At 41.0% G+C, this 23,850-nt stretch overlaps 1 protein-coding gene across 1 annotated transcript in view; it reads left to right on the plus strand.

The window, feature by feature from the left end:
- Window positions 1-3,046: 3,046 nt before the first annotated feature.
- LOC124776510 (esterase FE4-like) overlaps window positions 3,047-23,850 on the plus strand; it is a 182,406-nt gene continuing 161,602 nt past the window's right edge. The window contains exon 1 of the mRNA XM_047251532.1: window positions 3,047-3,198. Within this exon, the coding sequence (XP_047107488.1) occupies window positions 3,052-3,198 (147 nt within the window). The 5' untranslated portion in view covers window positions 3,047-3,051. The remainder of the gene's footprint in view (window positions 3,199-23,850) is intronic.

A 23,850-nucleotide genomic window follows, 5' to 3' on the forward strand; every position in this document is an offset into this window, starting at 1 on the left:
GAGCCCTAAGACTGATTTGATACAGCTCTCCATGTAACTCTATCCTGTGCAAGTATCTTCATGTCTGAATAACAAAGGCAATGTATACCATTCTGGATATGCTTGCTGTATTGATCTCTTGGTCACCCTGTATGATTTTTACTCGGCACACTTCCCTTCAGTACCAAGTTAGCGATCCCCTGATGTCTCAGAATGTGTCCCATCGACCGATACCTTCTCCTAGTTAGGTTATACCACAAATTTGTTCTCCCCCCAGCTCTATTCAGTACCTCCTCATTAGTTATGTTATCTACCCATGTAATCTTCAGCATTCTTCTATAGCACCACATCATGTGAAACTCAGCTCGCCCTATTTGCCCAAGAAATTCACAGTGCCGTAGACACTGGCGAGCAGATTGATGCCGTATTCCTGGACTTCAGGAAGGCATTTGATACGGTTCCGCACTTACGTTTAGTGAAAAAAATACGAGCTTACGGAATATCGGACCAGGTTTGTGATTGGATTCAGGATTTCCTAGAAGAAAGAACACAACATGTCATTCTTAACGGTTCAAAATCTGCAGATGTAGAGGTAATTTCGGGAGTACCGTAGGGAAGCGTGATAGGACCTTTATTGTTTACAATATACATAAATGACTTAGTTGACAACATCGGTAGCTCCGTGAGGCTATTTGCAGATGACACGGTTGTCTACAAGAAAGTAGCAACATCAGAAGACTCGTACGTACTCCAGGAGGACCTGCAGAGGATTAATGCATGGTGCGACAGCTGGCAGCTTTCCATAAACGTAGATAAATGTAATATAATGCGCATACATAGGGGCAGAAATCCATTCCAGTACGATTATGCCATAGGTGGTAAATCATTGGAAGCGGTAACGACCGTAAAATACTTAGGAGTTACTATCCGGAGCGATCTGAAGTGGAATGATCACATAAAACAAATAGTGGGAAAAGCAGGCGCCAGGTTGAGATTCATAGGAAGAATTCTAAGAAAATGTGACTCATCGACGAAAGAAGTAGCTTACAAAACGCTTGTTGCTCATCAGTATGGGACCCTTACCAGGTTGGATTAATAGAAGAGATAGACATGATCCAGCGAAATGCAGCGCGATTCGTCATGGGGACATTTAGTCAGCGCGAGAGCGTTACGGAGATGCTGAACAAGCTCCAGTGGCGGACACTTCAAGAAAGGCGTTACGCAATACGGAGAGGTTTATTATCGAAATTACGAGAGAGCACATTCCGGGAAGAGATGGGCAACATATTACTACCGCCCACATATATCTCGCGTAATGATCACAACGAAAAGATCCGAGAAATTAGAGCAAATACGGAGACTTACAAGCAGTCGTTCTTCCCACGCACAATTCGTGAATGGAACAGGGAAGGGGGGATCAGATAGTGGTACAATAAGTACCCTCCGCCACACACCGTAAGGTGGCTCGCGGAGTATAGATGTAGATGTAGATGTAGATGTAGATTTCAAAAGTTTCTATTCTGTTCTCGTCTAAACTGTTTATCGTCCATATTTCACTTTCATACATGGCTACACTCCATACAATTATTCTTAGAAAATATTTCCTCACACTTAAATCTACATTCGATTTTAACAAATTTCTCTTCTTCAGAACCTTTTTCTTGCCATTGCCAGTCTACATTTTATGTCCTCTCTATTTTGGCCATTATCACTTATTTTGCTGCCCAAATAGCAAATGTCATGTACTATGCTAAGTGTCTAAGTTCCGAATCTAATTCCCTCAGCATCGCGTGATTTAATTCGACTAAATTCCATTAACCTTGTTTTGCTTTTGTTTAGGTTCATCTTATATCCTCCTATCAGGATACCGTTCATTACGGTCAATGAAGACCGTAGCCAGTGGGGTGAGGGTTCCGGGGCGTCTGAATCCTCCCCCCCCCCCCCCCCCCCCCCCGCACGCCCTCACACCTAAATGAAATGACGCACGACCTAGTTGCTGTGTAGTGAAATTGAAAGATGTTTTTATTTTCAGTCGTGTATCGAAAAAGGGATACGCGCCATCGATACATTTACATTAATGATTGCACTATCAGCTATCGCCGATCCATACTTAAGTGAAGACCAACGACTGCATATTGTTGACCGTACTTGAGCTCTGTTGTTGTTTTATTAATCAATTCAGTTCATACTTGTAGTTGAATTAAATATAAATGCTGTTGTTTATTGCTTTTTTCTGTGTGCTATTGTGATAGTGTTTAATTACAGGTACGTTTGTAACAAGAAAGAAGAGGAAAACTGATTTTGAATCGTCCTCTAGCGTTATAGTAAATCAACAATGCTTAGGCGCGACTATAATACCCTAATTACCTATCTATAGCAGTTTAATGTTAGCACTGGTGTCGTTATTTAGAGAGTGGTATTTCAGTATTTCACAAGGCAACAGGGCGGTACACGTGTGGCTACGTTTTTGGTTCAACTGGTCTTTCAAGTACTTTGCTGTCTCTGACAGAATTACAGTGTCATCGGCAAAATCTCAAAAGCTTTTATTCCTTCTTCCTGGACTTCAATTCCTATTACCAATTTTTTCTTATAACAATTAACCATTTTTCCTACAACCGTAGGTAATGATAATGAGCGTATGGCCGCCGATCCACAACTTCTTTAACGCCACTACGGTGGCTTGCGAGGAGTAAGTATGAAACACACAACACTCACTCATCTCGAGGCAGAGAAAATCCCTGACCCCGCCGGGAATCGAACCCGGGACCCCGTGTACGGGAAGCGAGAACGCTACCGTAAGACCACGAGCCGCGAACACAAGCGTGGGTGCTGTAAATACATTAAAACTTGGCTCGTAAGTGCGCGCACCAATCACCGCCGAGGAGCTATTCAGTTAGTCCGCTGTACACAGTACACGACTTACGAGACTATGTGGCCTCGGTGAGCAGAGATGAATTTCTCGGCGCCGCGACGAAATCGCCGTGTCATCGTCGTGCGAGGTCACGGGCCTGTGGTCACGTGACGGGCGACGCCAGAGCCGCGGAGGCGGGCGGCAGTGCGGCGGTGCGCGCCATGGCGGACAGCGGGTACGTGGTGGTGCAGCCGCCGGCCGGCGCTCTCCGGGGGCTGACGGCTCGGACCAAGGGCAAGGCGGCGCGCTTCTTCCGCTTCCTGGGCATCCCCTACGCTGCGCCGCCGGTGGGGCCCCTGCGCTTCCAGGTCAGGCAGCGAAACTGCGCCGCATTTGTTACGCAATCGCTGACACGGAATGGAATCCTTCTAAGAGAAACGCGTAAAACAGCTGCTACAAAAACGATCAACACGATTAAAAAAAAGAAATGCGTAGGCTTCCGCGCCCAGAGTCAGACGACATAAAAGTTTTCTGGGTATGGTACCGCGTCATAATGTAAAAACTACTGCTGCTGGAGAAAAACCAACGTTTCGGCCACGATTGCAGCGGCCTTCTTCTGGGTCTAGACTTTAGGTGTAACTGCTCCAGAAGCCTCCGATGAAGCTCTTATCCAAGTATCTTTAGTTTCTGAAACAAATCCAGCTTCAGAGTCGAATAAACCTGTTACCCTTTCTGATGTAGCATCAGAACTGGGTGAAACTCCTGTGATCCGAGACTGTGAGCCGAATAAAGATGTCAAAAGTGATAATCAAGAGCAAACCGTTCATATAAGAGAGCCATTTATGGAATTATATCCGGGAATGTGAGTATTTCCAGTAACATATGCGCAGCTTTATGATTTCATTCAAAATGGTCCCCAACAAGTCCTAGAGAAATCTGATGAAAGTTACCCCAAAGATGCATATAAAATTTCATTTTACTATAAAATTGAGGAACGGCGAAAAGAAAAATCGCAGATACTTAGCTTACTCCATATCTCAAGAAAAAGTTTATTGCTTTCCATGTTGACTTTTTTCACAATTGCAGACACAGACGGTAAAAGTAGGATGTTGTGATTGGAAAGATCTGAGTAGGATACTGTAAAGGCATTAACAGAGTCAAGTACTCGTGGAGTGCATGATTAGATGGATGGAATTCTGTAAAGAAATCAGAAACGGAAAAACAATAGATAAGGAAAACGAGAGACTGATTAGGGAATCACAGAAATATTGGCATAACTTGTTTAAAAGATTGATCCATATTATAAAAAACTTAGGTTCATACAATCAGGCGTTTAGAGGACATCGAGAATCCCTTACCTTAACGAAAGCAGGAACAGTTATCCAAATATAATCTAACACTAAATGGGCACTTGCAACGTATTAACGAAAAGCAACTTTGTCAGCATTATCTGAGCCACGACGTACAAAATGACTTAATTACGTTAATGTCCAAATCTGTTATCAACGACATTATAAACAGAGTCAAACATGCAAAATATTGTGGCTTCAAACTCGATTGTACCGGGAATTAGAGCCATGTGGAACAAATACCAATAATTTAAAGATTTTGTAATTCCTCAACTGGAGAGATGCAGGAATATTTCATTGGGTTTATTGCCGTCGCAGAAACAACGGGAGAATGAACTAGGAAATAATGGACTAGACATCCAAAACTGTCTAGGCCAGGAATATGATAACTGTGCCAATATGGTTGGCATTAATAAAGGTGTTACAACAAGATGATGATGATAAGGTCCCATCGTAGGGAACCCCACCGCTGTACTAGGCAACGTGGTTTGCTATTGCCTTCCTCCGTCCGTAATGGGGATGAATAATGATGATGAATACATCAACACCCAGTCTTCTCGAGGCAGGAAAAATCCCTGTCCCTGTCGGGAATCAAACCCAGGACACTGTGCGTGGGGAGCAAGAACGCTACCGCAAGACCACGGACAAGAGTACTCAATATTAATCCACTAGCTCTGTTCACGCAGTGCGGACGCCACTGTTCGAATTTGCTTTTGGTAGATGCCCCTAACACTTCTACAACAGCTAAGACGTTTTTCGGGTTCATCAATAAAGTTTATGTGGTTTTTACAAAGTCAACAAGCGTTGGGATCTTATAAAAACTAAATTAAAATTGACATTGAAACCTCTGTCTGTAACACTATGGAAAAGAAGAATAAAGAGTTGTAAAAGCGATATTTTGCAGTTTCATGATGTCATCGAGAGTGTGAGTGACCTGAAAAATAGAACTGATGATTTCGAAACTCTTAGCGACTGTGAAGCTGTCTTGAAGAAAATGTTAACTTTTGAGTGTATTGTTGCAATACACGTGTGGTTTGAGATTTTACTACGTGTCAACAATATCAGTAAACTACGGCAATTGGTTCAACTGAACTTGAAAGCCGATTCTGGATTCAAGAATTCCGCAACACAGGATTTGAAAACAGCGTTGTAGAAGCTCGATTGTTTGTAGAAAAAAGTAGTTAGGAAATTTAGTCTCAGTTAAAAAAAAAGAGAGAATAGCACAGAAAAAACGAATGCTCGATTATGAACAAATTTATGAACCTATACAATCTGCTGAAATGCAGTACAGAGTTAGCTTTTTTAACACAAAAATAGACGCTATAACAGTCGATACCGACGTCGACTGAAAGCGCTCAACGAATATATTGAACGATTTGGTTTTATTTCCGATATGAATTATTATAAATCGTTATCCAAGGACGACCTTAGCAAACATTGTCATGATTTAGGTAGAATACTTCGAGAAAGCGAAAATAGGGAGGTACAGCCATTCGAACTTTATGAGGAATTCCAGCTTTGAAGTCCAAGCTACAGGACTCAATCAAAGACGAAAAACAACTTATTCAGTGCATATTAGAAAATAATTTGGAAGAAGTATACCCAAATCTATACATAACAATCACAATAATGCTCACAGTTCCGGACAGTACAGCTTCTGCCAAGAGAAGTTTCTCAAAGCTAAAACTGATTAAGACATACTTAAGAAGTGCGATGTGCCAAAGAAGACTATCGGTATTGTTATTACTATCAATTGAAGCGGAAATAGCGGCTTGTACGATTGGCAAAGAAGACTATCTGCGTTGTTAGTACTATCAATTGAAGCGCAAATAACGGCTAGTGTTAACTACGACGTAATCTTTAAAAAAAATCAGTGACGCGAAAAGCCAGAAGTTTCGTTTACTTTAATGTGTTTGTTTAATGTAATTTTTGTTATTGCAATAATCCTTGTATATTTTAATAATAAAATTTGTGCATAATTATTATTATTGTATCATTCATCTCATTTAATTTAACATTTTCTTTCTGACTGGAAAGTGAAAGGGGCCTCCCAAAACTGATTCGTCTCCGACGTTCAGTTTTCGCCTAGCGCCGCCACTGAGTTCGAACACAACTTGTGATGGTCAATTGAGTCGTTACTGGATAGAATCCACATAACTAGTGTATACACTTGTGTTTTTCTTCAATGTGTGCTATCACAGGTATTGTACAAGTGTCGGTGTGGGAAGTTTTCAAAATACAAGATCCCGTAAAACACACGCACTAGAATCCTGCGGAGCGGTTCTAGGCGCTACAGTCTGGAACCGCGCGACCGCTACTGTCGCAGGTTCGAATCCTGCCTCGGGCATGGATGTGTGTGATGTCCTTAGGTTAGTTAGGTTTAAGTAGTTCTAAGTTCTAGGGGACTGATGACCTCGGAAGTTAAGTCTCATACTGCTCAGAGCCATTTGAACCATTTTAGAATCCTGCAAGAAACACCATTGACATTCTAATTTATCCTACTTTTAGTTCGTGAATATCAATAGCCATTGTTCCATTAAAAAAAGGGTATGTTTGCACAAAAATACACTTTCTAAGTATTATTAAAGTCTGTTTATTGGTTAACAATAGGAGCCCTTGACTCCAATCCATTCTGTGAAAACCACAAATCAATAGCACCTTCCATTTTTGCAACATTGCGGTGCAAGTTTTAGGTGATTCACCCTGTATGGATTCCATTCTTAACAAGCATCTCTTGGAGCTCGAAACCTCTCTTTGCTTATTGGTAAATTTGTAACATTAGGATTTACTGTTTGAAAAGTAAAATTACTGACAATTTCAGGAATAAAGAGAATATGAAACGTAGACAGCGAAAAAAGCTTTCCCATAAAGAGAAATATGTTAACGTAGCATAGAAATTTAAATGTTGTGAAGTCTTTTCCAACTTATTTGTTTGGCGTATAGTCTTACGCTGGCATGGTACGTGGACGATAAACGCTAGAGACAAGAGAGTATAAGCTTCTGATGTGTTGTGCGTCACAAAAATTCTGAAAACCTGATGTGTTGATCGAGCAACCAATGACGAAACACGAAGTCGAATTGGAGAGAAAAGAAAATTATAACACAAATTGACTAAGAGAAAGGACAAGTTAAGACGGTAGGCCTTATTGTGGGGCATCGGGGAATAGTTAATTTGTTAATAGAAGTGAATATGGGTAAAGAATTCTAGAGAGAGGCCATGTTTCAATGAAGAAAGCTGGTTGAAATGTAGGGTACAATAGTTATATAGAGTTGAAGCAGATATACTAGTTTCAAGCCCCTTTTCCTTTTTGAGTCACCAGTCTCCTGACTAGTTCGACGCGACCGCCATAAATTCCTCTCCTGTGCGAACCTATTCATCTCAAAGTAACGTCTGCATCCTACGTCCTCAATTATTTACTGAATTTATTCCGTTCTTTATCCACCTCTAAGTTTTTTTAACGTCTAGAGCTCCCTCAAGTACCATGGAAGTTATCCCTTGATATCTCAACACATGTCCCATTATCCTGTCCCTACTTTTTCTCAGTGTTTTCCATATGTTCTTTTCTTCGCCGATTCCGCAAAAAATCTTCACTCCTTATCTTATTCATCTTCCTACTTTTCAACGTCCTTCAAATGCTTCGATTTTCTTCTTTTCCTGTTTTTCCACAGTCCATGATTCATTACCATGCAATTCTGTGGTCCAAATGTACTTTGTCAGAAATTTCTTCCAAAGATTATAGATTAAGAGCATACTTCTCTTCGCCAGGAGTGCCTCTTTGCCTATACTAATCTAATTTTTATGTTCTCTTTGCTTCGCCCGTCGTATGTTACTTTGCTTCCAAGGTAGCAGAATTCCGTAACTTCGCCTACTTCGTGGTCTCCAATTTTGGTATTAAATTTATTGCTAATTTCATTTCCGTTACTCTTTATTACTTTCGTCTTTACTCCACATTACTTTCGTCTCTCTTCAGCCTACTCTCAGTCCGTATTCCGTTTTCACTAGAATGTTCATACTATTCAACACATCTTGTAATTCTTCATCATTTCACTGGCGATAGCAATATAATCAGCAAATATTATCTTTGTTGTCCTTTCACCACGGATAATTAATCTAACTCTCGAATCCCTGATTTTATTTCCGTCACTTCTCCTTCGATGTATACTGTATAGATTGAACAGTAGGGACAAAAGACTACAATTCTGTCACACAAAATTTGTAATCCGAGCACTAACGCTTCGTCGTCTTCCATTCTTGTTGTTCCCTTTTGGTTCTTGTAGATATTGTCTTCCCATATAGCTTACTCCAATTTTTCCAGAATTTCGAATATCTTGTACCATTTTACATTGTTGAAGGCTTTTTCATCAAAACCAAACTTATCATTCTCTAACACTTCCTCCATTTCTTTTACTATTAAAGCGCGTTTACATTGAGCTCAGAACATGTTTTTGTCCGGAATATTGTGCGCAACTTGTTCCCTCAACATGTTGGCAACATTGTTCGTTGTTCGCATTCCCGTTTACACTAGCGACCAACATTTCTACGTATTTGCATAGTCCGCTGCGGTGAACTGATAGGTTACTTTGTGTATTCACATTAAGAGATACACTATGTCAAGTGAAGAGAAAGAATTAATGACATTTGGTGCTGCATTAATAATACTTAACGAAATGAACAGACGAAGAAAACGACGTAGTCGTCGTTCGTGGACCAAAACATACTATAGAAGACGTGGCGGGAATGACATGCTTTGTGAGCTGAATTTGGAAGACGGTTCTGGCTTTCGTAACTTCACTAGGATGTCGCCGTCAGATTTTGAAATCTTGTTGAATATTATAGGACCAGTTGTTTCAAAGAAAAGACACAAATCTCAGAAAAGTAATCCCTGTGAACCAAAGACTTGCTGTTACTCTTCGTTTTCTGGCATCAGGAGACTCCTATCAAAGCCAGCCATATCTCAAAGAGTTCCAAATATTTTAATATCATCCAGGAAACGTAGTTATTTACATCCAAACCACTTCGTTTCGTAAAGTATGTCAGTACCACATCCAAATTTTTTACTTTCCTCTATTTTTCTTTTCTCTCGTCGGTACTGAGACAAGAGAGATTTAATTTTTTCTGTCCACGTCACTGCTACAGGTGCCAAGCGCCGCAGCAACTTTTTGTAATGAATCATGTTTGATTTTAGTATTTTTGTAACCTGCGTAACGTACATTCCACAGGCACTCCTCTGTCTCATAGAGCGATATCAACTGGGAAATTTTGTCTCGTGACCACTTCATTTCAAATAAAAATGAAGGAACATAAAATAAACGCACCACCACACTCCAGCAAAACAAACAGCACAACACTCACTCAGAGCAAACGAACACTAGCGCTGCGTAGCGGAATTTAGAGACAACAGGCCACGAACAATGTTTCTTTGATCTCTACCTACACAGCCGTGGAACATTGATTTTGTGTTGCGAACATCGGTAATCCATTACTAGCCTCGAACAATGTTGTGAACAATGTTGCGAACTCAGTGTAAACGCACTTTTATATTAGACGGCTGTTGCGCCTCGTAAAGTCATTCAGTGTAGTCTCCCCACATACACGCTTTCTCCTCTGTGTTTAACGATGGAATTCCCATTGTACTTTTTATGTCGCGGCCCTCCCTTTTATTAAAGCCGTATTGGCTTTTTTTCGACCGTGACTGTTTGCTAAAACCTATGAAAAGGGTTTCCAGAGACCGCTATTTGGCGCGATTCTTTGTTACTTGGTTACATTATTTGATATTACAACACGTTCCGGGCTATAACTGGTAATACAAAAATATTTAACATGGATAAACATAGATCTTATAGTAGTCACCTATTTTGGCATGTGTTGCGCCCTGTTTTGTTTATGTGAAATGGCTGTCTTCTTGTGGCGGGTACATCCACTGCAGTGTCGTACCTCGGCGGTTGTTGCTCATCCGATATTGTAGTGCCTGTGTTATTAAGAAGACCGATGTAGTGTTCCTTCGGACATGCGTGCTCATTTTAAGAACAAAACTGTCTACATCATGTTTATATTTAACTATTATTATAGGTTTCGGCCAAATTAGGCCATCTTCCGGTTCAAAACTAAAATACGGGATAACTGTTGCAACCACAGTCGCCGGCTTTGAATTTCCCCCGCAACGATTTAGAAGGATTGCCCCATGTACTTGAACATTCACTGCTTACCGAACTTCTTGTAGCTCTTCCTGATTTCGAAAACAAGGATAATTCTTTGTTCTCTCTTTCCCGTACACTTCCAGCCACGTCTCTCTCTCTCTCTCTCTCTCCATCACGTCGATGACTCTATGATATTCATGGTACTAAGTGAAATTTGATTTTAGGAACTGTTTTTGTCTGTGCTTACTGCAACACACTGCCAATTTCTTATGAATTGCAATTGATGTAGCCCACTTTCTGCACATCTCAAGATTTTCGAATTTAAATTCGTTTTAGCGTATTACTTTAAAATTATAAACACTTGTTGATGTTATTAATACTCCAGCATCATCGCTGTCGTAGCAGTTAGCTAATGGGACGGTAAAAATCCTATGGTCACCGGTCGTCATCAGGACACAGGAATGTTATCTCTCGAGGCTATCTCTGACTCATTCGACCATCAAGTTATGTTTCTCTGTCCAGGAATGGCGTTTCGCACTCTTGAGGCGATACGACGATGCCGTGATCGACGTTAAAGGCGTGTGAGAGGATGTGTTCTTACCTAATGTCCCAAGTGAGGCAAGTAGTCATCACTTGAGGAACGCTTCTAGGGCGCTATCATGGAAACGGTGTATGTAGTTGCCTGGTGCGTATACTTGGTTCGCTTCAACAGCCTTTATCGTTAAACGCAGTTTCTAAAATCACTGATGAGTAACACTTATCAAGGCAGATAACGACTGATTATAGTCCATTTAACTGATTATTTGCATGGACGTACAGCGTATCTCCCAGTTAAATTAACAGATCTGTGATAACATTAACACACTGTTAGGTTTTGTCACTGCGCTAGCGTAATTCATAAAAATGGCATTATGGACTGCAATACGTGTCGTAAATACTAATTGACTGTGAAAGGCTTCGTTATAATATCACTTTGACTGCTGTGTTACTTCGTGCTACGTCACATATTAGATGTGTTGTTGTTGACTTCAGTCCGAAGACTGGTCTGATACAACTCTTCACGCTTGTCTATATTGTGTAAGCCTCTTCATCTCTACGTAACTACTGCAACCTATATCGATTTGAATCTGCTTACTGTATAGATCCCTTCATCTCCCTCTATCATTTTAACCTTCCCGCCCCCCCCCCCTCCCCCCTTCCTACATCCCACCACTACTAGACTCACTATTCCATGATGCCTTCTGATGTTTCCCATCAATTCTTACTTTAGGTCAAGTTGTGCCATAAATTTCTTCTTTCCTCACTTCGATTTAGTTCCCCTTTATCAACAACCGAAGTCGGCCGGGGTGGCCGAGCGGTTCTAGGCGCTACAGTCAGGAACCGTGCGACCGCTACGGTCGCAGGTTCGAATCCTGCCTCGGGTATGGATGTGTGATGTCCTTAGGTTAGTTAGCTTTAAGTAGTTCCAAGTTGTAGGGGACTGACGACCTCAAAATTTAAGTCCCATAGTGCTCAGATCCATTTGAATTTTGAACCAGCAACTGAAGCTCTCAACAACTTCTGGTTCTTTCGGTTTCTCCAGGTCTCATTTCCTTAATTTCCAATTTCTTCAGTTTTAATCTGCAATTCATGATCAATAAACTATGGTCCGAGTCGACTACTACCCCTGGAAAGTCTTACAGTTTAAAATCTGGTTTCGAAATCTGTATCTTGCCATTACATAATCAACTTGAAACTTCCAGTGCCTCCAGGTCTCTTCCACGTATACCATCTTCTCCCATGATTCTTAAACAAAACGTTAGCGATGATTAAATTATTCTCTGTGAAAAATTGTAGTAGGCATTTCCTTCAATAACTGCTGCCTCTCATTACGTGATTTCTTTCTAATTTCCCAACTCTTCCTTTTCCTGCTTCCGAGTTCTAGTCAGACAATTCAATTTTCTTCTCATTTAACTATCTGAATAATTTCCTTTATCTCATCGCACATTGTTTCAATCTCTTCATCTCCGGATCTAGTTACTATATTAACTGATACTTCTGTGGTGCTTGCTTGATTCGTGTCTATTTTGGATGTGGTAATGCGTTCACTATTTCATAATAAGTTACCCACAATTCTGTTTTCATATTCATTAGAAGACCTACCTCTGGATTACTGCTTATTGATTTTGTATTTCTAAATTTTTGCTAATGTAACCAGAAGTCTTGTTCTTCCTGCCAACGCACTTCACTAATTCTCACTATATCTAACTTCAACCTATCCACTTCTCTCCTTAAATGCTCTACGTTACCTATCCAGTTCGGGCTCTAACATTCCACGGCCTGTCTCGTGGAATGTCAGTATTACTTTTCCTGTTGACAACATCCTCCTGAGTAGACCCGTCTGAAAGTCCTAATGGGGGACTATTTTACTTCCGAAGTATATTAGTTAAGAGGATGCCATCGTCATTTAAACATAGCAGAGCTGCATGCCCTCGGTAAAATTAATGGCTGTAGTTTCCCGTTGCTTTCAGCCGTTCACAGTATCAGCACAGCAAGGCCATGCTGGCTAACGTTACAAACCAAATAAGTCACCCTGCGACCTGTTGCCACTGCCACTACTGAAAAGGTTTCTGCTCCTCTTCAGGGATCGTAGGTTTCTGGTCTCTTCACATATACTCCGCCGCTGTGATTGGACCGAGATATGGCTATCGTATCGCTGAACCCACTCCAGCTCGGCAAGGTTCATATGTCATGAAGAGAAGTATTAGATCCTGAACATATATCTCTTACTGTTAGTAAGTGACGTCATTAGAGACGGAGCACCTGCTCTTGTTCCATAAGCGGAGATTCCAACGGCGATACACCAGAAGTAATTCAACAGTATTATCTGTAAAGCGTAAATTTTGTGCCTCGATTATGTCTTTCGAGACCGCAGACTACTCGCTCATACCTCGATGCCTTAGTGCGAAATGTCACATCTCAGGATCGTATAACGTATCTTTCAGCTCGTTTAACAGGTCTGAGATAATATTAATGCATGTAAGTTCTAGTTCGTACTGGTTACTGTTGACTGTGTCGGCGTAAATCCTACGAACGGTATCCTGGGCTGTATACTGGTCCGAAAGACTGACTGATTGTAAACCGACGATGCAAAAAATGGTTCAAATGGCTCTGAGCACTATGGGACTCAACTGCTGAGGTCATTAGTCCCCTAGAACTTAGAACTAGTTAAACCTAACTAACCTAAGGACATCACACACATCCATGCCCGAGGCAGGATTCGAACCTGCGACAGTAGTGGTCTCGCGGTTCCAGGCTGCAGCGCCAGAACCGCGCGGCTACTTCGGCCGGCCCGACGATGCACTCGAGGGAATAGTTTTCCTTAGATCTATACCTATAAATGACAACAAAATTATAGCGCACACGTAAACATAAAACATACATTTCATAACTCCTTCACGTCTAAACCACCTGGGAATTTGAGAGCTCAAAGAGCGCAGCTTGTGCCATTCCTGTTCATTCCCTTCCGATGTGATATACGAAGCTTTTTGTCAAATTGTTTACTAGAGCGACAAATGGAGTTACCCTATGACGCCAGTTCTTAATTATCGAAGCAACGTTTCGACCAACTGTTTCAACATATTTTTAAATGAACACACCGCCGTTTCACTATATTGTTGTTTATTTAATTACGACCTAGGTTTCGGCCTTTTATGCCATTTTCAAGTGATTGAATTTATGTCATCTCAATCACTTGAAAATAGCGTTAAAGGCCGAATCCTGGATCGTAACTAAATAAACAACAATACAGTCAATTGGCGGAGCGTTCATTTAAAAATTATTTTATAACTGTTGCTCAGCAACATCAAAAACTGGTTTCAGCAAATGCCACAGACTGGGGTAGTTTCAGGGCATACGTCGCCTTGAGAAGACGTTGAAAGAAAGAGTGTAGGCACGTACATGAAACTAGAAGATTCTTAAGTTGCCCATACTTAAATGCCTATAAATCTGGTTAAAATGTAAAATAAATGGATAACAGTACAATGACCTCACTAGGAATGCAGTAAATACAATTCCAAAGAACGCAGGCGCTGATCGGTGTAATTGTTACGGAACATTCAGTTCACTAAGTCATTAAGTCGTAGCTGCAAAAATTCTGACATGAATTGTTTACAGAAGAATGGAAAAAGTAGTAGAAATTGACCTCGAAGTAGACAGATTTGGGTTCCGGAAAAATGTAAGAAACCTGAGGCAATACTAACCCTACGACCTATCTTAGAAGGCAGACTGAATAAAAACAAAGTTACATTTATAGCATTCCTCGATTTAGAGTAAACTTTTAACGTTCACTTGAATACACTCTTCAAAATTCTGAAAGTAGCATGGATGAAATACAGAGAGCGGAACGTTATCTGCTATTTGTACAGAAACCAGACTGAAGTACAAGAAAGAAAAGTAGTAGTGCGGAGTGAAACAGGTTTGTGGTCTATCGCTGAAGTAATTCCATGTGTATATTGTGGGAGCAGAAAATCTAACCGAATAAAAATATGGGAAAGTAATTAAGGTTGAAGAAATTAAATTTTTGAGATTTACCCAGCACCTGGTAATTCTGTCAGAGACGACAAAGGACTTGGAAGACTAGTCAAATGGAATGGATAGTATCTTGAACAGAGGAAATAAGATGACCGTCAATAACAAGGAAACAAGGGTAATGGAATGTAGCTTAGTTAAATCAGGTGATGCTGACGGAATTAGATTAGGAAATGACACACTGAAAGTGCTAGATGAGTTTTTTCCATTTTATCAACAACGTAACCTACGATGGCGGAAGTAGAGACGATATTAAAATACCAACTGGCAACGGCAAGAAAAGCATTTCTGAAAATGAGAACTTTCTTGAATCTGACATAAATTTAAGTTAGGAAGTCTGTTGCTATGTTACAACATATTAAGCAGGGTTTGAACAACGAACCAGAGCTGGCATCAAGGCTAATTGTGCGATTCGATTAATTCCTTTTGCAAAATATTTTAATTAGGCTGAAATTAGTGCACAGCTAATGTAACCAGTTATATGTGCACCGTTCAGATTGTATGTGTAAAAGCAGTCACCCTCGTTTGGATGTTATGTGCAAAAATAGTCACGATTAAATAACTCCGGGCTGGTGCGAGACTGATATATCGGACCTTGGGCTAGGATAAGTTTTAACCGTTAAATATATATAATTTACATGCCAAAATCACGTTTCTCTGAGAGTTTTGAAGCGTGCAACTTGTGTACTTTAAACCTGTACGGGTCGCTTCAAACATGGCACGAAGCCAGATAAATGGATGAATCAAAAGCGATTTTTTTTTAATTCCAATGATTTTTAGCAATTGTCGCGAGCTAAATGTAGCATGGAAAGTCCGTTTTCAAGTGAACTGAAGGCGTGAAAATGGTTAAGGTGAATCAAATAAAAAAAATGCATTCTTACGATAAAATTGAAAACTTGCTTTCAAAAATCTAGCTTCATTCTGATTTTAAGTGTGAGAAACGCGTGTTTTTAGTTTTTTTACCGGCACCACATCTATGTTTCAGACTTGTGGGAATTGGTTCAAATGTTGAAAGAAGGTAGACAAATACTTGTAATTAACGGTCGTTATTTTGTTTTGGTAAAGACCTGTTGCCACGATATAAGGAACATGGCTCGAAAGATGATAAAAAACATCTACCGGATCACTTGTCGCCCGAGTCAACAAAAACAGTTGCCAAGTCTTGTCTGTCTAACGTCAAAATTAGGATGAAGTAAAAGTTGGCATCTAGAATGAAAAATACTCCTACCGTAGCACAAAAAAGGCGAACATACCCTGGGCAGAATTTGGGATGTAAAAGAAGAAAACTAGCTTTTCGACTTATCTGGCGGCTTCAAAGACATTTAAATGAAAACATCTTGACATACTCGCGCTTTTTTACGAGTTAACCGTAGTTCCCCAGCGCAATCAACTCTCTCAGACCCACCCCTGTTACATGTATGGTGAGGAGTGTAAGAACAGATAGACAAGAATTTATTTCCTTATAGAAAGTGGGATGCATCTACAGTAGGAAGTGGGTGCATCTATTCAAATGGCTCTGAGCACTATGAGACTTAACTTCTGAGATCATCAGTCGCCTAGAACTTAGAACTACTTAAACCTAACTAACCTAAGGGCATCACACACATCCATGCCCGAGGCAGAATTCGAACCTGCGACCGTAGCGGTCGCACGGTTCCAGACTGTAGCGCCTAGAACCGCTCGGCCACAACGGCCGGCGGTGCATCTGTAATAGGAGGTATCCCAGAGAGGGGATGCCACATCCTACGCTTTAATCACACGTTGCGTCATACTGTACGACATGATAAATGCCGTGTTTAATGTTATAAGACATGACATCCCGTATCATGTTGCTTTACTTGACATGATGCATTATATTACAAGACATGGCTACTAATACTGACAAGTAAAAATGCGCAAATGCGACAAGGTGTTTTGATTTAAATGTCTTTAAAGCTGGCAGATGAGTCGAAATTGAATTCCCTTCTTTCACATCCCAAACTCTGCCCAGGACATATTCGGCCTTTTTGTGCTACGATAGGAGCATTTTTCATTCTGATGTAGAGTTCAGTCTTGTACAGAATTTAAACATGTACGATAAACAGTTTGGACTAGAACATAATAGAAGCTTTTCAAGAACACTGAAGATAGATAACTAATGAAGAGAAGCTGAAACGAACTGGGGATAAAAGAAATTTGTGGAATAACTTGACGAAAAGAATGAGTCGGTTTATAGGACTCATTTTGAAGCATCAGGATTTCGTCAGTTTGCTAATGAGCGGAAGTGTGCTGGGTAAAAATTGTAGAGGGGGACCAATGCTTGACCTCGTAGGATGCATTAGTTATGCAGAGATGAAGAGCCTTGTACGGAACAAAGTAGTTTGGGTAGCTGCGACTAGTCTTCCGGATTGACGGCCACAACAACAGTAACGCAGCGTTAGTTGCCGGGGGACAGCGTTTCTCTCACCGGCCACTCCGGTTGTGAAGGCTAAATGCATCTAAGGGCAACAGGATTATAAATACCTAACTAGTAACATGCCACGCCCCCTTTCCTTCTGGCGATTGCACGACACTGATATAAACTGAAAGCGTTGTGGTGGCATCCCAGGCTGACTGTTCAATTTACAGGGGCTGTTCGGAGTGAGCAGAAAGGGGCATACCCACTGCTCGACGGCATACCAGATGTTCTCAGTAGCACAGAGGTTGACCGACGTGGGTAAGAATCGCCTTCATACCCTCGTAGTTCCTCAGTCTTTCTGACACACTTCAGAAGCGAGCGGTGGTGAATTGTCTTGCTGAAGGTTAGAGTTGCCTGCCGCAGGAGAACAAAGGGGTTTATAAGAGACGAACGATACGATTCTGCATCACATGTATTGGTTGGAGAAGATACTAGGATCGGAAAGTTATAATACATTCGTTTGGTATTTTTACCTTACATTTAACGTCGTTACTTTCATCTCCTGATGTTTTTTTAGAGTTGTATATCTGACAGAAGTCGGTTTTTATGTGTGCTATTTGTCTCTTGACAGCTTGGATGACAATGGATCAGCGATATCACTTGTTTACATAGTTTCCATTACGAGGGCTATTCGGAAAGTAAGGAACGATAGGTCGCGAAATGGAAACCACAATGAAAATCAAAACTGGTTTATTTGTAACAGTTAGCTACAACTTTCACCTACTTTTCTCCATAGTCACCGATCCAACTTAGACGGTTGTCGTAGCGTTGCACCAACTTTCCAATACCCTAGTAATAGAAGGCCGCCGCGAGTGCTTCCTGTGTCTTCATAGCCAGCGGTTCATGTGAGCAGAGATGAAATTCAGAGGGAGACAATTACGGGCTATATTGTGGGTAATCAAACATTTCCAATTGTAAACGATGCAGGAGCTTCTTCAGTCCCCTGCAGAATGCGGCTGAGAATTGTCTTCAAGAAGAAAACGCACGACAGTTATGTAGTGTTGACTGCATAGCTTCAGGCGAAATTTCTGACCAGGCCCTCGTACTTGGCTGGAGACACTATTGTTCCAGGTATCTTTATGTGTTCCTTGTGTGCTCAGAACTAGAAAGAACGACGTAACGCGATCGACAGGCATACTAGAGACACTGCCCAACACACCCGTGCAAAACGTCATCGGATTTTCACTGTGGTTTCCATTTCACGACCGATCGTTTCTTACTTTCCGAATAACCCTCGCATAAGCAAGTGGTATGTGGAAATTCGGGTGTTTTTTTTTTATAGTTTCGGCTCTAATTATGTTTTTGCCTGGTATTTGTTTTAGTTTAGAGTTTTATGTTATATTTTTATTTTTTCCTAATAATTTTGTCATTGTCTATGATTTATGATGTTTTTTTGGTGTTATGTCTTTCTTGTACACTCTTCATGTTGCTATCGCTGCTACTATGGATATGTATTATTTACATCTACATCTACATTTATACTCCGCAAGCCACCAAACGGTGTGTGGCGGAGGGCACTTTACGTGCCACTGTCATTACCTCCCTTTCCTGTTCCAGTCGCATATGGTTCGCGGGAAGAACGACTGCCGGAAAGCCTCCGTGCGCGCTTGAATGTCTCTAATTTTACATTCGTGATTTCCTCGGGAGGTATAAGTAGGGGGAAGCAATATATTCGATACCTCATCCAGAAACGCACCCCCTCGAAACCTGAACCGCAAACTACACGGCGATGCAGAGCGCCTCTCTTGCACAGTCTGCCACTTGAGTTTGCTAAACATCTTCGTAACGCTATCACGCTTACCAAATAACCCTGTAACGAAACGCGCCGCTCTTCTTTGGATCTTCTCTATCTCCTCTGTCAACCCGACCTGGTACGGATCCCACACTGATGAGCAATACTCAAGTATAGGTCGAACGAGTGTTTTGTAAGCCACCTCCTTTGCTGATGGACTACATTTTCTAAGGACTCTCCCAATAAATCTCAACCTGGCACCCGCCTTACCAACAATTAATTTTATATAATCATTCCACTTCAAATCGTTCCGTATGCATAAACCCGGATATTTTACAGAAGCAACTGCTACTAGTGTTTGTTCCGCAATCATACAACGATACAATAAAGGATCCTTCTTTCTATGTATTCGCAATACATTACTCTTGTCTATGTTAAGGGTCAGTTGCCACTCCCTGCACCAAGTGCCTATCTGCTGCAGATCTTCCTGCATTTCGCTGCAACTTTGTAATGCTGCAACTTCTTTGTATACTACGCCATCATCCGCGAAAAGCCGCATGGAACTTCCGACACTATCTACTAGGTCATACATATATATATATATATATATATATATATATATATATATATATATATTGTGAAAAGCTATGGTCCCATAACACTCCCCTGTGGCACGCCAGAGGTTACTTTAATGTCTGTAGACGTCTCTCCATTGAGAACAACATGCTGTGTCCTGTTTGCTAAAAACTCTTCAATCCGGCCACACAGCTGGTCTGATATTCCATTGGCTCTTACTTTGTTTATCAGGCGACAGTGCGAAACTGTATCGAACGCCTTCCGGAAGTCAAGGAAAATGACATCTGCCTGGGAGCCTGTATCTAATATTTTCTGGGTCTCATGAACAAATAAAGCCATTTGGGTCTCACACGATCGCTGTTTCCGGAATCCATGTTGATTCCTACAGAGTAGACTCTGGGTTTCCAGAAATGACCTGATACGCGAGCAAAAAACATGTTCTAAAATTCTACAACAGATCGATGTCAGAGTAAAGCAAGGGAAAAACGACGGCCTATATGCGACCGTATGAGCCCTAATTTCTCGTACGTTATCTTCGTGGTCCTTAAGGGCAATGTATCTTGGCGCCAGTAGAATCGGTAGGCAGTCAGCGTCGAATGCCGGTTATCTAAATTTTGGCAATAGTGATTCTCAAAAAGAGCGTCGCCTTCACTCCAGGGATTCCCATTTGAGTTCACGAAGTATCTCCGTAACATTTACGTGTTGTTCGAACCTACGGGTCACGAATCTAGCAGACTGACTCTGAATTGCTTCAATGTCTTCGTTCAATCCGGTCTAGTATTTGGTAATTATAACAGGAGGTCAATACTGAACGCCATGCAAGATCGTAACAGCCCCATGTGACTAAAGCCCGTGAAAACAGACATATTGTTCTCTACGCCGTGCAAGATAGTCACATACCCTGAGTCAGGTAAGGGATGGTTTGCAGCGAGACAAATAGTCAAACGGTCTCTGATTTATTTCTTTACCATTTTCTTGCTTCATAATGTGAATAAAGTTTTCTACGCTCTTTTTGTGCTTTAGGTCGGTTTGTTCATTCAGTTAATTTGTGTGGTTGCTGTATGCATGTGAATATATCTCTATTTCCGCAAGATTTTTCATGATTGCCCCCTTTTGCGTAAACACAAGAAGTCTTCCGAATTACGCAAAAGGGAGCAACATGGACATTCTTGAGGAAATAAAGATATATTCACGTGCATACAGCAATCCCACAAATTTACTGATGAACGAACCGATCTAAAGTACAAAAAGTATATAGAAAACTTCATTCACATTATAAAGCTAGAAAACGGATAAAGTAATAAATCAGACACATTAAATAATACTTATCCATAGTAACAGCGACAACAACATGATGAGTATACAATAAAGATATAACAGCAACAAAACATAAATCATAGACAGTGACAAAATTATTACGAAAATGTAAAAATATAACATAAAACTCTCAAACATATTCCAGGCAAAAACATAATAGAACCAAACCCATGAAAATAATAAAAAACAACCGAATTTCCACACTTCACTTATTTATAATGGTAATTATGTGTACATGTAATATCGCTGATTGACTGTCATCCAAGCTGTCAAGAGAAAAATAGCATACATAAAAACCGACTAAAGTGACACATATACTCCAACGTACATCTAGAGATACTAATAATTATAAAAAAGACAGAACGTGGCAGCAACGACATTACATGTAACGTAGAAACACCAAACTAATGTATTATAACTTTTCTGATCGTAGTTACAGACCATCATTTCTTTATGTGTTTGCAGATGATGGCAATTTGCCGAAATGGGCTCATCGTGAGTGATTTACAAAATAAAAACCATTTAGAGAGCAGTGTAGCTTGCCAATATTTGTAATAATAATTTCATTGGAGCATATGTTTTGCACTGCGTATCCCAAAGAACAAAAGTTATTTGAAGAGCGTTACTGTCCACAAACTATTGCCCCACAGTTTAAGACAGAGTGCGTTGTCATGGTGATACAGACGATCATCTTCTCCGGACTGTTCCTGTACTGTACACAACACACAAGCTGTAAAATGGGTTTATATTCTTCCACATGTAGTATTTTCTTAAGCTTATTAAGGGGACCACATCCTAACCACGAAGAAACACCCGAATATCGTAACACCACCTCCTCCGTATTTCACTGATCGCACTCAACATGACAGCAGTCGATGTTCTCCAGCCCTTTGCCAAATCCAACCCTTCGCATCAGATTCCCACAGGGTACAGCGTGATTCATCACTCTAAATCACTCGTGTCCAGTCACTGTCCAGTGGCCTCGCTCTTTACGTCTCCTCAAGTATCGCTTAGAACTGAGTACAGAAATGTGTGGATTTTGAGTAGCTGCCCGACCGTTGTACACCGTTCCTTTTAACTCCCTGTGTGGACGGCTGGTAGCACTCTGCAACTGACGAGCGCTTTCTTCCGCTTATTTCAAACAAATTTTTTACATCCACCCTATACAGTTCGTGATGGTCTCTGTCCGTCAGTACAGGAGATCTGCCTGGCCTTTGTTTATATGTGGTCGTTCCTTCGCGTTTCCACTTCACATTCACATCACCAACAGTTGACTTGGCCAGTTAAAGAAGGATTGAAATATCACTAACGGATTTGTTACTGGACTGAAATCCAATGACTAGTGCACGTTCAAAATCACAGAGCTATCCTGACCGGTTCATTCTGCTGTTACTGCTAATCTACTGACAACACAATACTCTCCATCTCCTTTTACTCTGGCGATTCCGCCTCTCGTGACACCTAGTGGTCGTTTATGCGTTACATATGTCTGTCTGAATACTTTTTATCAGATATTGATCACCTGTACTATGCAGTTGCGATGAGGGGTACCGATGGTTACACTTATCCACCCTTCCCTGTTCCATTCACAAACAGTATCCAGGTGGAACGACTATCGATAAACCTTAGTATGAGCTCTTATTTCTCTGATTTTTCTCGTCGGGGTCATTTTGCGAGGCGTAAGTGGAAGGACGTAATACGAGGGCGTGTAACGAAATAATCCCTCCGACATTTTCTAATGTTAAAACTCTCAAAGTTTCTTAGCAAAGCAAACGTTATTAACATTCTACATCTTTATTCTTCATGTCTACATATTAGCAGCCTTCCGCCGCTAGAGGGCTTTTGCTACAAGGCAGAGTGTAATATAACTGTTTCGGTGAGTGAGACACAGCGTGCTGTAATCGAGTTACAAATTCGAAGAGTTTGTCCATACACGCAGTACCCAGTCCTTCAGCATGACTGCCACACTCAACACAAGCACCGCGACATCTGCAACTATCCGATGCCTAGGGTTCTCTGTCATCGATCATCCTCCTAACAGCCTCGTCTTGGACCCATCTGATTTTCATCTGTTTTCAAAAGTTAAGAGCACCTTCGAGGACTTCACTTTGATAGTAATAAAGCGGTCATGCAGAGGCGAGGTTGTGACTCCGTCAACAAAGTTAAACATTCTACAGTGACCGTGTGTAAGCAGAGGGGTGGCTGTGACTCCGTCAACAAAGTTAAAAATTCTACAGCGACGCTATCAACAAACTCATTTCTCGTTGGGAGAAATGTATTTGTCACCAGGATGACTATTTAGAGAAATAAGTATGTAGACATGAAGAATAAAGACGTAGAATGTTAGTAACATAATTACATTTTATTTAAAAAGTCTTAAGGGTTTTCACATAAAAAAATTCGGACGCATTACTTTTCAGCATGCATTCCTGTATTGGTCGACAGTTCTTGGAATGTCGGCTCTAAACCTCTCCGTGATCCACAACGCCTCTCTTGTAGCGTCTGCCACTGTAGTTTGTTGAGCATTTCTGCTACGCTCTCGCGGCTAATAAACGACCTCATGGCGAAACGAACAGCTCTTCATTGCATCTTCTCTCTCTCTCTCTCTCTCTTTCTTCTGTTAATGCAACTTGGTATGGTTCCCAGACTCATGAACAACGTTCAAGAACCGATTTAACAAGTATTTTGTAAGCCAGTTTCTTCGTGGATGAATCACGTTTGCTTAACATTCTCCCAATTAATCCACCCTTGCCTCTGCTTTCCCTTTTGTTTGCTTTATGTGGTTATTCCATTTGGGTCGCTCCAGCTGTTTATTTATAGTCATTTACAGCATTTACTGTTTCCTGTGACTTATCGCCAATAGTGTAATGGAACAGTAGTTGGCCCATTCACCTACGTATGC

Source organism: Schistocerca piceifrons, chromosome 2 (assembly GCF_021461385.2).
Source record: "Schistocerca piceifrons isolate TAMUIC-IGC-003096 chromosome 2, iqSchPice1.1, whole genome shotgun sequence".
In the NCBI taxonomy this organism is placed as follows: domain Eukaryota; kingdom Metazoa; phylum Arthropoda; class Insecta; order Orthoptera; family Acrididae; genus Schistocerca; species Schistocerca piceifrons.